The sequence below is a fragment of the Vigna umbellata genome, chromosome 9 (assembly GCF_029865625.1).
Source record: "Vigna umbellata cultivar VRB3 chromosome 9, Vumbellata_1.0, whole genome shotgun sequence".
Lineage (NCBI taxonomy): Eukaryota > Viridiplantae > Streptophyta > Magnoliopsida > Fabales > Fabaceae > Vigna > Vigna umbellata.
Window position 1 is genome coordinate 41,076,672 of NC_142173.1, and position 13,850 is coordinate 41,090,521.

The window sequence follows — 13,850 nt, forward strand, 5'->3', positions numbered from 1 at the left end:
CGTTCCTTCAAATGTGTTTGCCCCAGTCATCCCTATATTCGCCCCAATCATCCCTACATTCGCCATGGGAGCCGTCACTGAAACAGGTCCTTGAGTGCCGGTCAATACTACATTAGTCGTTGGGGGAAGGGAGACTGAAGTCTGCTCTACTTCTGCGTAATCTCCTGTGGGAGGAGTATAGCCTGGAGGTAGACCATACATCGGGAAAGGGACCGATTGGCTTACAGCGTTGAACGTCGGGGGATAACAGGGGGCATTCCCCTCAACTCGTGCAAATGAAGACTCCCCAGTAGTCTTTAGGGATTCGAGGGCTGCCAAGATCTGGCCAACCTGATCTTTCAACAGGCTAACATCAGCTTTGATGGATTCATGCGACTCCTCCCAGCTGTCCATGACTCTTGAATTGGCTCGAGTCCTGTAGGGATGTCGTGGAAAATTGGCCGTTGTTTCCCTCACTTGTACTGCTCTATTATTTTAATCAAATTAAATTAGATGGGAATGATATGCTAGACAAAAACAAAAATATGATGCATGCTAGTGACAGGTGGAAATCACAGGATCACGATAACATTACTGATGGAAATTAACACAGGTCAGTACCAAATAAACATCCCGCATCTTTCATTTAAAGGAAATCCGGTTCAATACATTGCCTAAAGGCACAGAATACAACGATCTCATTTATACATCACTCTTGAGCTTGAGCGATGAAGGATTTCATCTCGCCTACCAACCATTTACAATGATTAATAAAAAGTTTGATTTCTTCCGGTGGGTTACAAAAGTGGGTACTGGCTTCGGCGTCTAACACCATCTTGGGGATGTCTTCAATTGCCCCATTTGCCAACGTAGCCAATTGAGAAAAACTTCCCTTCCAGTGCTTCACAACCTCGTCTTGCTCTGCGATGTGATCTTCTATTCGCTTCACCAACGCCTGATGCCTTTCTTCAAATTTTGTCGACCTCCACCGTTCCTCCTGTTCCTCAATATACTCCTCCATTTGTTTTATCAGAGTTCGATGCTCTTCTTCTGCTTCTGCTAGCTTCCAACACTCCTGGTTCATATCCGCCTCAAACGACATGGCCATTTCCTTCATCTCGTGCCCCGCTTTTTCTACCTGAATATGCGCTTCTCTTAGTCTTTTCAGGGCCTCCCGCTTATCTCTTTTGGCTTCTTCGTAGAGGTGCTTCCACTGTTTTCCCTCTTCCAACGCCGCATTCTTCTCTTTCACTCTCATGGCCAACTCTTTGCTTGCGGCTGCAAGATCTTGTTTTAATCGGAATGTATAATCTCTTTTGGCCTTCTGATTTCTGACAACTTCTTCATAGGCCTTTGCTTTTTCTTCTTTGTCATTCCTCATATCAACAAAATCGTTGCGCGCAGTTCGTAATTCCTTTCCCAACCTAGCATTCCTCTCCCTCAATTTTTCCACTTCTGCCTTCAACTCTTTCATCTCTTCACTCTCTAGGTCTTGGGAGGGCTCTTCATGAACCGGCTGATCACTGATTGGCTTGAAAGGCAGTTTGACTTCCCTCACCCTCTCCAGGATCCATGTATGATAACTAACTTTGCTGTCCACCACTCCCAGCCTTAGATCCTTTTCGGCTCGCATAACGCTTTTCCAAGCACTTCTAATTTTCCTCAACGTTTCAGTGAAGTGTCCATCCTCATAATAGATGAACAATGTTGTGAGGTAGTCCGGTGAAGGCGCCCCCTTCATGGGATGTCCGAATTGCCTTTGAACCAAGACAGGGTTATAATTGATGCAATATCAGGTACCTATGAGGGGTACATTGGGAAAGTCGCCACAATGATGGATAGAGGGCTTAATCGCAAGCCAAGGAAGACGCCACTTTACTTTTCCTCCATTTAAACCAGCAAAGAATTGGGCCCACTCATTTCCTCCTTTGTCTTTAAGCCCCTGGTGTGACGGATCTTCCGGTGAACACCTGACATCAACCGACCCCTTACATACACGCGCAATCATCCATGCATACAGTGCCGGCAAACAACAAAGAATTTTCTTCCCTTTTCTCTCATGGCAAAAACTCATGGTCCCATGAACATCTGCAAGTACTGTTGTTACAGGGTTCTCTGATCTTGTCTTTTTTGCCATGAAGACATCCATTGCGGTATAATCCACAAAGTCCTCTACTTTAGGAAACAACATGACGCCATACAAGGTAAGTGCTAACACACCATGAAAGTATCCCAGTCTTCCCCGTCGGCTAGATGATGCAAGTACTGTTCCAAATATCCATGTGTCAGTCCACGTACTTGATTCCTTGTTGCCAACCTGTCTTTCAGTTCCTTGGGCTGTAATTTCATTATGGTCGCAATAGTAGAGATAGAAGCGTGATGCTCCAAGTGCTGATACGGCGTGGTACCCTCCAGCGGTAAACCGAGGATATTCTCAAACTCTTCTATGGTCGGTGCTAGTTGGAAGTCTTGAAAGGTGAAGCATCTCAGCGGGGAGTCATAATACTGTGCTAGGGCTGTGATAGCAGGCAACTGTACCTCCACTTCCATTAGGCCCAGCAGGTTTCCATACTTCTTTGTGAAGGCTTCTCTCTTTATGGTCTTTAACCTCTTGCCTAAATTTATCAGCCCTGTCAAGTTTCCACTGTGAGTCCTCAGGCGAGATTTCTTTCTTAACACGGCAGAGTCGGTCTGTTGTGTAGCACCACATCTTGCATCAACTTCCATCTTGTATGAGATCAAGTGAACACCTGTGATTTCCCCTAAAACCAGCATGTTACCAAATGATGAATGAACATGATGCATGAAAATATAGTGAAGTGGAACAATATGACGAACAAAAAAATGCATGTATGGTATGAGAATGCAAAGTCATTATTTTTTGAAAAAGAACAAACAGTGTGAGAGTTACAGGTATATACATTTCTCCCTTTGTGCCCTAATAGAGGTTCAACGCTTTGGAGTTCAAGGTCAAGTACATGCATTCTCACAAGGATGGTACCCTGAACCTAAAGATCAATGGTCACTAGAGCTATGGCCCCCTTCATAGCATCTCCACAACAGTCGAGTAATCAACTAGGTGGGAAGACACAAATGAAGAAAACAAACTCTAGTTGGGGTTCTCACGATAGCCAAACAGGAAGTATGTCCCAAGTGGCACCGCTACACAACCCCTCTATTTCTAAGTTTCACTCAGACTCGGGCATAGGGTCCCACTCATGATATGCATAACGTGTGTGTGTGAAGGGAGAATGCAATGCAAACCCAAACCCTCACCTGCAAAACAACCAGAAAATTTCCCAGGCAGATATAAACATGTTTTCTACCCTAGGTTTCAATATAGAACAATCCAAGCAACTTATGCAATTATTCAAAATATCAAACATAGATAAAGAAAATGGGAAGGAAAACATAAAGAAAAACCACACCAGAATCGTGTATCTAATTAAATGGCTTGACTCTCTAAAAGTCCCCAGTGGAGTCGCCATCTGTCGCAACCGGAATCGCAACGGAACGACGATCCAAAAAAGAAGCGAATTTTAGAAAAAGAGATTTGGAGTCGCCACCATAGTTTATTATGGGAAACTATAGAAAAACCATAAAATAATAAGACACGGTCCACGAAAACCAGATTCTGGGTTCGGGAGTCGGTTACATGTAGGGAAGGTGTTAGCACCCTACAACGCCTACCCTAAGGTAGTACCTTTAACTAAATGCGCGAATATGATGTGGTTTTCAAAATGTTTAACTATACCCTAAAATAAAATTCTAAATAAACAAAATATATTTTTTAGTTTTTTGGGCCCGACAAGAATTGACCTTGCTCCTACGTATTCTCATTCAAAATGAGAAATCGGGGTTACGTAGTTCTTTTTGAAAATCTTTGAGAATATTTGTTTGGAGAATTACTTGAGAAAATTGTTTGGGAAAATTTGTTTAGAAATGATTATGAATAATTGGATTTTTAGGGAAGTGAACCTGACAAGGGCTAACCTTGCTCCTACGTATCTCCACTTTTGATGGAGAATCAAGGATCACGTAGTTCTGGGTTGAAAGACTGTTTGTTGTTTGAAAAAGCCAGATGTTTTTAATTTTAGAAGATTTTATATTTTAAATATTTTCGAGAAAAAGAAGGTAATGAGTACTAGGCCGACGCGAACGGTCACACGAGTACTTGTACCTTCGGAATGATATTTAAATATTTTTAATTATTTTTACAAGAAAAGGAATAGTATTAAGCACTAGGACGATGCGAACGATCACACGAGTGCTAATACCATTATTTACTTATTTTGGAAGACTTGAGAGCATTGAGTGCTAGGCTGATGCGGACGATCGCACGAGCGCTCATACCATTATTTAAATTTTTTAGATTGAAGATATTAAGTACTAGGCTGATGCGGACGATCGCACAAGTACTTATACCATTATTTAAATTTATGTAAATAGGGAGAGAAAGGTATCGAACACTAGGACGATGCGGATGATCTCACGAGTGTTCGACCTTTAAAACATATTTTGTAAATTTATTTAAGAAAGAAGAAGAAGTTTTTAGCACAAGGACGACGCGAGCGGTCACACGTGTGCTTAACCTCAAAACGTACTTTTTGTAATTTTATTTTAAAAAAGGAAGAAAATGTTTTTAGCACAAGGACGACGCGAGCGGTCACCGTGTGCTTAACCTTTAAAACACATTTTTTTGTAAATTTAATATAAGGAAGAAGGGAAGGTTTCTAGCACAAGGACGACGCGAGCGGTCTCACGTGTGCTTAACCTTTAAAGCGTATTTTGTTATTTTAATTAAAGAAAGAAGAGAAGGTTTTTAGCACAAGGACGACGCGAGCGGTCGCACGTGTGCTTAACCTTTAAAACATTTTTTCGTAATTTTATTTAAGAGAGAAGATAAGGTTTTAGCACAAGGACAATGCGTGCGATCACACATGTGCCTAAACCTTTAAAATATTTTTGGTAAATTTTATTTTTTATGTATTATTAAATATATATTTTGAAATAAGTAGATATTGAGAATAAATAAATAAATAAAATAAAAAAACAATAAAAACAAAACAACAATAAAAATAATAATATAAAATAAAAAAACAAATAGAATAAGATAAATAAAGGAACATAATAAAATAAATAAAGAAAAGCAAATAAATAAATAAGTAATAAAAATAAAACAAATAGTGGGGGTGCCTAAATGAGAAACTGGGGTGTATATATTTTTTTTCTTTTGTAAATGAATTGGGCCAAAACCCAATCTGAAAGGGGGTGTGGAAGTGTGAAACAGGGGCCGCGGGAGAAAAGGCTTTCGATTATTCTTGGGCTTGGCCTAGCACTGGCCCTGGGTGTGTGGGGGTGCGCGGGTGAAGACATGGTGTGAAGCCCTAAAATAATTAACGCACCAAAATCCACTCTTTAATCACCATTAAACACGTTTTGACACGTCAAAACCAATCTGCATGCGCCTGCCATGTGTCACTGAGGGAGCGTTCCGGAAAGCTTGGTGGGAAACAAGTGGCATGCAGTGGATTGGACGTTGGTTCTGCGTAGAGGAAGGAAATTTTTACCCTCTGCATGCGCTGTCACTCTACTGTCACGACAGAAGCTTCTAAAACGTTAGTGGAAAACCATGTGGCAGTGCGTGAATGCATGGCTGGCTGGCGAGGAAGAGAAAATAATTTCTCTGATACGCTTCACTTCAATTCAAGCTTTCATCTTCTTCCTCACGAAACCCTAACCATTTTTTTCTCCAACTTCTCTCTAAACCCTTTCCATCTTCTCTCTACGATCACTCACCACCAGCACCTCTGTTTCCATTTCAGAAACCGTAGGATCATTCTCGGAGCTGTAAGCTTTCAGTTGAACCGATCAAGTTTGCATTCTGTGACTGGTGAGTTCTCTTCCCTGGAACGTTCTTCTCTTCTGTTCCTGCAAACCAAAATTCTGGTTGCATGCGTGGGTTAGGGGTCTGATCTGTCTATGGTTTCGTGATATTAGGTTAAGTGGATTTGGTTGTGTAAGTTGCTGGATAGAAATCTGTGAGAGCAAGAGCGAAACCTTAGCATTTGGAAGTCACTGCTGAACCAGGTAAGGGAAGCTTGAGTAATTTGATTTAATACTTGGTTGATGTTTATGACAGTAAGGAAGTGTGTTGGATGTGAATTGTATGAAATATATGAATTTTGAAGTATGCATGTACGTGTATGTTGTACTGGTTGTATATGATGGTAAATGCTTTGAACTGTATGTTTATGATGTTATTGGTTGAACTGTACGCAGAGAAGTAGAAGCATGATTTAGGATATGATTAAATTTTCTGTATGATTTGGAATGTTAATGTTTTGAACTGGATGTTGATGATGATATGTTAGAACTGGAAAATTTTATATTGATGAGATGATAATATGAATTCTGGAATGTATGAGAATTATGGTGGAGAGAAATCGTAAGTTATGAAAATCTGTAAAGTCATTGTAAAACGAGAAGTCTGGAAAAATATTCTGTCTCTGATTGATCAATTACGCTCGTCCTTGTGCGGTCATTTACCGTTCGTCTTCTCTAAATTTGAATTAGAGTTAAATTCTTTCGTTTTGGAAAGGATGCTGTCTTAGAACGAGCGTCCCCATTTGAAATCCTAAATTTAGTGTCAGTACTAAGTGGCGTTCGGTCTTAGACCGAACGTTCGTTCACAAGAATAAATGATTTGCTAGCGTTCGACCTTATGTCGAGCGTGCGTCTTTGCTAGCGTTCGACCTTATGTCGAGCGTACGTCTTTGCTAGCGTTCGACCTTTTGTCGAGCGTTCGTTGTTGATAGCGTTCGACTTTATAATGAGCGTACGTTCTAAATCACGCAAGGTCTCCTATTCAGCACGCGTATAAATAGCGTTCGTCCTGCTTTCTAAATAGCTTTCGTCCTGCTTTCTAAATAGCGTTCGTCCTGCTTTCTAAATAGCTTTCATCCTGCTTTCTAAATAGCGTTCGTCCTGCTTTCTAAATAGCTTTCGTCCTACTTTCGAAATAGCGTTCGTCCTGTTATCCAAATAGCGTCCGTCTATACAGTGAATTAACGTTCGTATTTTAAAGAAGTGTAACTAAGAATGAAAGTATGATGTTGAGGGAATTGTGAAGTATGCGAACCATATTTGAGATGAAGTTGTGAAATTGGAATTTGAACGAGCGTTCCAAGGAGGAACGTCTCTATGAATGATTATGTTGAATGGTAAAGTGTGACCAAGGAAAAATCGCTGATGGCTGATCATCCTGATATTCCGTGAGTGCTCTCCTCATGTAGAGGGAGTAGGTCATGCGTGGGAATGGCAGGAGGCCATTAGGGTTAACCTCGGTTGGCAGCTGATGGGAATGCCAGTTACTACACCAACCGGGTGCATGAACGCCTGCGGTTACTTGGATTCACACAGTCCGGACGGTCTGTCTTAGGGTAGTTGGATGATTTATATTTTGCTTATACGTATTGGTGCATGTCTTGTGTGTTAAATGCTTGTGTTAAAAATTGTATGTGATATGTATGAATTAAATTACCTAAGCTTACCCTTGCACTCTCCTTGTGTTGTCTACTGTTGATGTATGTCCGTCTTGTCAATGCAATGATCATCCGTTGTGGATGTGAGCAGATGGGGAGGCGCCACTTGATGCTATGTTGGAAGAAGAAAATTTGGAGGACGCCAACCTGGTCGAAGTGGAAGTTAAAGCCGAGCAGTAGCTCGCTCGTTCTTAGTAGCTGTTAGTAGTTTTATTAGCGTTTTGGACGTTCGGTTATTGTATTGTAAAACCGTTCGTTTTTAGCTTTCGTTGTTTACTTTGGGGCTCGACTTTGTAATCGCTGGAACTTATAGCCGTTCGGTTTCTGTCTCTTGTTTAGTTGTAAAGACTGATGACTGATTACTGTTAATTGTAATTAATTCTAATTAATGGTAGTTACTATTTATTGGGATGTTACATTTATTGGTATCAGAGCAGTTTTGTTCTATCAAAGGACATGTAGGGTTATGAGCATACTTTGCTTTCGTTGTGTGCTTGTTATGTACTGGATGAGTTATTGCTCATTTAACTTTTGAACAATTCTGACGCTAGTTTTCTGATGAATCAGAGGACGAATGGCGCCTAGACTCCCTCCACCTCCCCAACCGAGTGAGTCCGATACGTCCAGCAGCACTAGGTTGTTGGAAACCGTAGTTGAACGGCTGCATCAACAGAACACCACGTTGCTGGAACAGAACGCCACCCTGATGCAGCAAAACCAAGCTGCTATGCAAGGTTTGGAGGCCTCGCGTGTCAACTCTGAAAACACGCAAAGGCAGTTGATGGAGATCTTGGCTGCAACTAGAGGTGCGCCTGGAGCATCCTCTTCAAACGTTGCCCAACCGAATGCTGAATGGAGTTTGGAGAGTTTCCTTCAGCATCACCCTGCCAAGTTTAGTGGAAAGTGTCTTCCGGACGAAGCTGACCAGTGGCTGAGGGATATGGAAAGGATATTCAATGCCAAGAGGTGTCCAGATGAGAACCGCTTGGCCTACACTGAATACTTGTTAACTGGAGAGGCGAGCCATTGGTGGGCGAGTGCCAGAGCCATTCTGATGGACGCTCAACAGCAGATTACTTGGGAAGTATTTAGAAACAAGTTCTATGAGGAATATTTCCCTGACAGTGTCCGTTTTGCCAAGGAGGTTGAGTTTCTACAGCTCGTCCAAGGAGGAATGTCAGTTTCGGAATATACGAACAAGTTTAAACACTTGATTCGCTTCAATACAATGGCCACTAGTGAGGAGTGGCAGTGCAGAAAATTTGAGAACGGTCTACGCAGTGACCTGAAGGTGGTAATTTCCAGTTTGTGTATCCGAACATTCCCTGCCATGGTTGAGAGGGCTAAGGTGTTGGAGAAGAATTTGGCAGAGGCGGAACGTTTGAAGAAACAACAAACAGTAAGGGGGCCGATTGTCTCGAAGGGGAATGTAAATCAGAGAGGATCCCCTTACGCTCGTCCAGCAGGCAACGCGAGTGGATCCCAAGCCTTGACTACTGTCGGACAGTCTGGACAGTCAAGGAATGTAGCATGTTTTCAGTGTGGAGGACCACATCTTCGGTGGGCTTGTCCTCAACTGAATGGGGGAAAATACTGTACTAAGTGCAGAAGGAATGGGCACTTGGAGAACGAGTGCAGTGTGGGAGGACGTGCGGCAATGAGACCGCCGAACGCTGGGAGAGCTCAACAAGGCAGAGGTGGACGTGCACAAGCTACGGGGAGAGTGTATGCGATTACTGGTGCTGAGGCCGCTCGTTCAGGTACGCTCATCACCAGCACTTGCTTGTTGTTTGGAAAGCCTTGTGGTGTGTTGTATGATTCGGGTGCAACTCATTCCTTCATCTCGAAGGCATGTGTTGAGAAGCTTGGGTTAGTGGAGAGTGAATTACAGTTCGACCTGGTGGTGTCAACCCCAGCGGCTGGTGGGATTAAGACGTCCACAGTTTGTGTGAGATGTCCAATAGAAGTTGAGGGGCGTAGATATAAGGTCAACCTCATTTGCTTACCCCTTCAAGACTTAGAAGTAATTCTGGGGATGGATTGGTTGGCCACCAATCGGATCATCATTGATTGTGGAAATAAGGAGTTGGTCTTTCCAGGAGAGGAGGAGGAAGAATTATCTGTTGATCGTGGTCAGTTGAAGGAGGACATCATGGAAGGAGCGAGCTGTTTTCTGATCCTGACGTATGAAGACAGCGAAATTGAGCGTTCGTCCAATAACGAGAGCAGTGGAGGACGAACGGTAGTAGATGAATTCCCGGATGTCTTTCCGGATGAAGTTCCTGGTCTACCTCCTATCCGTGAGGTCGAGTTCACGATCGACTTGGTGACCACTGCTGCACCCATCTCGGTTCAACCTTATAGGATGGCACCAGCAGAATTGGCTGAGTTAAAAATGCAGATTGAAGAATTGATGGATAAGAAGTTCATCAGGCCAAGTGCTTCACCATGGGGAGCGCCTGTGTTGTTAGTTAAGAAGAAGGATGGCAGCTCTCGACTCTGCATTGATTATAGGCAACTGAATAAGCTGACCATCAAGAACAAGTATCCCCTTCCAAGGATAGACGACCTGCTGGATCAGTTGCAAGGTGCGTGCATATTTTCGAAGATTGATCTACGTTCGGGCTACCACCAGATTAGAGTGAAGGAGGGAGATATTCATAAGACAGCGTTTCGGTCTCGTTATGGTCATTATGAATATGTGGTGATGCCCTTTGGAGTGACGAACGCACCTGCAATCTTCATGGACTACATGAACAGGATTTTCAGACCGTATCTGGACAAATTTGTAGTGGTGTTTATTGATGACATCCTGATCTATTCTAAGAACGTTGAGGAGCATGAAGACCACTTGAGAATTGTCTTGGGCGTGTTGAGGGAGAAAGAATTGTATGCCAAGCGTTCAAAGTGTGAATTCTGGATGAAGGAAATCCAGTTCTTGGGGCACGTCGTTTCTGCAGGAGGGATTGCAGTGGATCCAGCCAAGGTGAAAGCAGTGCTGGATTGGGAGCGCCCACGTTCGGTCACAGAGGTTAGAAGCTTCGTGGGGCTCGCGGGCTACTATAGACGGTTCATTGAGGGATTTTCTAAGATAGCAGCCCCTCTGACTTATCTCACCAGGAAAGATCAGCCGTTTGCATGGACTGATCGTTGTGAGGAGAGTTTCCAGGAATTGAAGAGGAGATTAACGAGCGCCCCAGTGTTGGTCATTCCAGACACGACCAAACCTTTTGAAGTATATTGTGATGCGTCGTTTCAAGGTTTGGGCTGTGTACTGATGCAGGAAAGGAAGGTAGTAGCGTACGCTTCTAGGCAGTTGAAGATCCACGAGAAGAATTACCCCACCCACGACTTGGAGCTGGCAGCAGTCGTGTTTGCATTGAAAATATGGAGACATCATCTGTATGGAGCAACGTTTCAAGTATTTAGTGATCACAAGAGTCTCAAGTATCTCTTTGATCAAAAGGAATTGAATATGAGGCAAAGGAGGTGGCTGGAGTTCTTGAAAGATTATGAGTTCGAGCTGTTATATCATCCTGGAAAAGCAAACGTGGTGGCTGATGCCTTGAGTAGGAAGGCTGTGAGAGTCTCGGCAATGATGGTGAAGGAGCTGAGTTTGGTAGAAAGTTTTAGAGATCTAAGGTTACGGTTCGATTTGGGAGCGAACGTGATTAGATGCTGTAACCTGGTACTTTCCAGTGATGTGTTTGAGCAGATCAGAGTGAAGCAGCGTGAAGATGAGGAATTGACTAAGATATTGAGTGCGCTCGGCACAGATCAGGCTAAAGAATTCAATATTGGTACGGATGGCTTACTGCGCTATATGGATAGAACTTGCGTTCCAAACGATGGTGAGCTGAAGAGGATTATAATGGAGGAAGGACATCATAGCCGTCTTAGCATGCATCCAGGCATGACTAAGATGTATCAGGATCTCCGTTCATCATTCTGGTGGCCTGGAATGAAAAGTGACATTGCACGTTTTGTAGCTTCTTGTTTAACCTGTCAACGTGCAAAGGCGGAACACCAAAGACCAGGTGGATTGCTGCAGCCATTGGAGATTCCAGAATGGAAGTGGGACAGTATTTCTATGGATTTTGTGACCCATCTACCGCGCACAGTCAGAAACCATGACTCGATTTGGGTGATCATAGATAGGTTAACTAAGAGCGCTCACTTCCTAGCAGTTAACTTGAAAATGTCAATGACGAATCTGGCAAAGTTGTACGTGAAGGAGATCGTTCGCTTGCATGGAGTTCCTTCGAGTATCATTTCAGACCGAGACACGAGATTCACGTCTCGTTTTTGGCAATCGTTGCAAGGCGAGTTGGGAAGTCAACTACGAATGAGTTCTGCATATCACCCACAGACGGATGGCCAATCTGAGCGAACCATCCAGACACTTGAGGATTTATTGAGGACGTGCGTCCTAGATCATGTGGGAGTTTGGGATGAAGTTCTGCCGCTCGTTGAATTCACGTACAACAACAGCTTTCAAGCAAGCATAGGGATGGCTCCGTTTGAAGCTCTTTATGGAAGGAAGTGTCGAACACCTTTGTGTTGGTTCCAAGAAGGCGAGAACGTTTTCACTGGACCAGAGTTAATTCAGCAAACAACCGAGAAGGTGAAACTAATTCAAGAACGACTGAAGACGTCTCAAAGCAGGCAGAAATCCTATGCTGATAAGAGGAGAAGACCCTTGGAGTTCGCTGCTGGAGATCACGTGTTTCTCAGATTAAATCCAATCACTGGAGTGGGAAGAGTTCTCCGTCCAAAGAAGCTTTCACCCAAGTTCGTAGGGCCTTATCAGATTCTGAAGAAGATTGGATCAGTTGCGTATGAACTAGCCCTACCACCTCAACTGTCCAACCTGCATCCAGTCTTTCACGTTTCTCAGCTCCGCAGATACATATCTGATCCATCACACGTACTGGAGTTGGAAGACGTTCAGCTTCGTCCAAACCGAACCCTGGAAATGCAACCAGTCCGAGTGGAAGATAGTCGTATCCAGCTCTACAAGGGAAAACAAGTTAATCTGGTGAAGGTGGTGTGGGATGCGAGGACTGGAGACTCAACATGGGAGGTTGAAGAGGCCATGAAGGAGCTGTACCCTCAATTGTTTAACTGGTAAGTTTTAGAATTTTCGAGGACGAAAATTTTTGTAGTTAGGGAGATTGTGAAGCCCTAAATAATTAACGCACCAAAATCCACTCTTTAATCACCATTAAACACGTTTTGACACGTCAAAACCAATCTGCATGCGCCTGCCATGTGTCACTGAGGGAGCGTTCCGGAAAGCTTGGTGGGAAACAAGTGGCATGCAGTGGATTGGACGTTGGTTCTGCGTAGAGGAAGGAAATTTTTACCCTCTGCATGCGCTGTCACTCTACTGTCACGACAGAAGCTTCTAAAACGTTAGTGGAAAACCATGTGGCAGTGCGTGAATGCATGGCTGGCTGGCGAGGAAGAGAAAATAATTTCTCTGATACGCTTCACTTCAATTCAAGCTTTCATCTTCTTCCTCACGAAACCCTAACCATTTTTTTCTCCAACTTCTCTCTAAACCCTTTCCATCTTCTCTCTACGATCACTCACCACCAGCACCTCTGTTTCCATTTCAGAAACCGTAGGATCATTCTCGGAGCTGTAAGCTTTCAGTTGAACCGATCAAGTTTGCATTCTGTGACTGGTGAGTTCTCTTCCCTGGAACGTTCTTCTCTTCTGTTCCTGCAAACCAAAATTCTGGTTGCATGCGTGGGTTAGGGGTCTGATCTGTCTATGGTTTCGTGATATTAGGTTAAGTGGATTTGGTTGTGTAAGTTGCTGGATAGAAATCTGTGAGAGCAAGAGCGAAACCTTAGCATTTGGAAGTCACTGCTGAACCAGGTAAGGGAAGCTTGAGTAATTTGATTTAATACTTGGTTGATGTTTATGACAGTAAGGAAGTGTGTTGGATGTGAATTGTATGAAATATATGAATTTTGAAGTATGCATGTACGTGTATGTTGTACTGGTTGTATATGATGGTAAATGCTTTGAACTGTATGTTTATGATGTTATTGGTTGAACTGTACGCAGAGAAGTAGAAGCATGATTTAGGATATGATTAAATTTTCTGTATGATTTGGAATGTTAATGTTTTGAACTGGATGTTGATGATGATATGTTAGAACTGGAAAATTTTATATTGATGAGATGATAATATGAATTCTGGAATGTATGAGAATTATGGTGGAGAGAAATCGTAAGTTATGAAAATCTGTAAAGTCATTGTAAAACGAGAAGTCTGGAAAAATATTCTGTCTCTGATTGATCAATTACGCTCGT

General features: G+C 43.0%; 1 protein-coding gene across 1 annotated transcript; it reads left to right on the plus strand.

The window, feature by feature from the left end:
- The first annotated feature begins 7,230 nt into the window (after nt 1–7,230).
- On the plus strand, nt 7,231–12,654 carry LOC148193550 (uncharacterized). Its single transcript, XM_088099454.1, has 6 exons — nt 7,231–7,253; nt 8,328–8,723; nt 8,829–9,873; nt 10,450–10,823; nt 11,010–11,979; nt 12,334–12,654. Exons 1-6 carry the CDS (start codon nt 7,231–7,233, stop codon nt 12,652–12,654), a joined length of 3,129 nt encoding a protein of 1,042 aa, XP_087955580.1.
- The last annotated feature ends 1,196 nt before the right edge of the window (nt 12,655–13,850 follow it).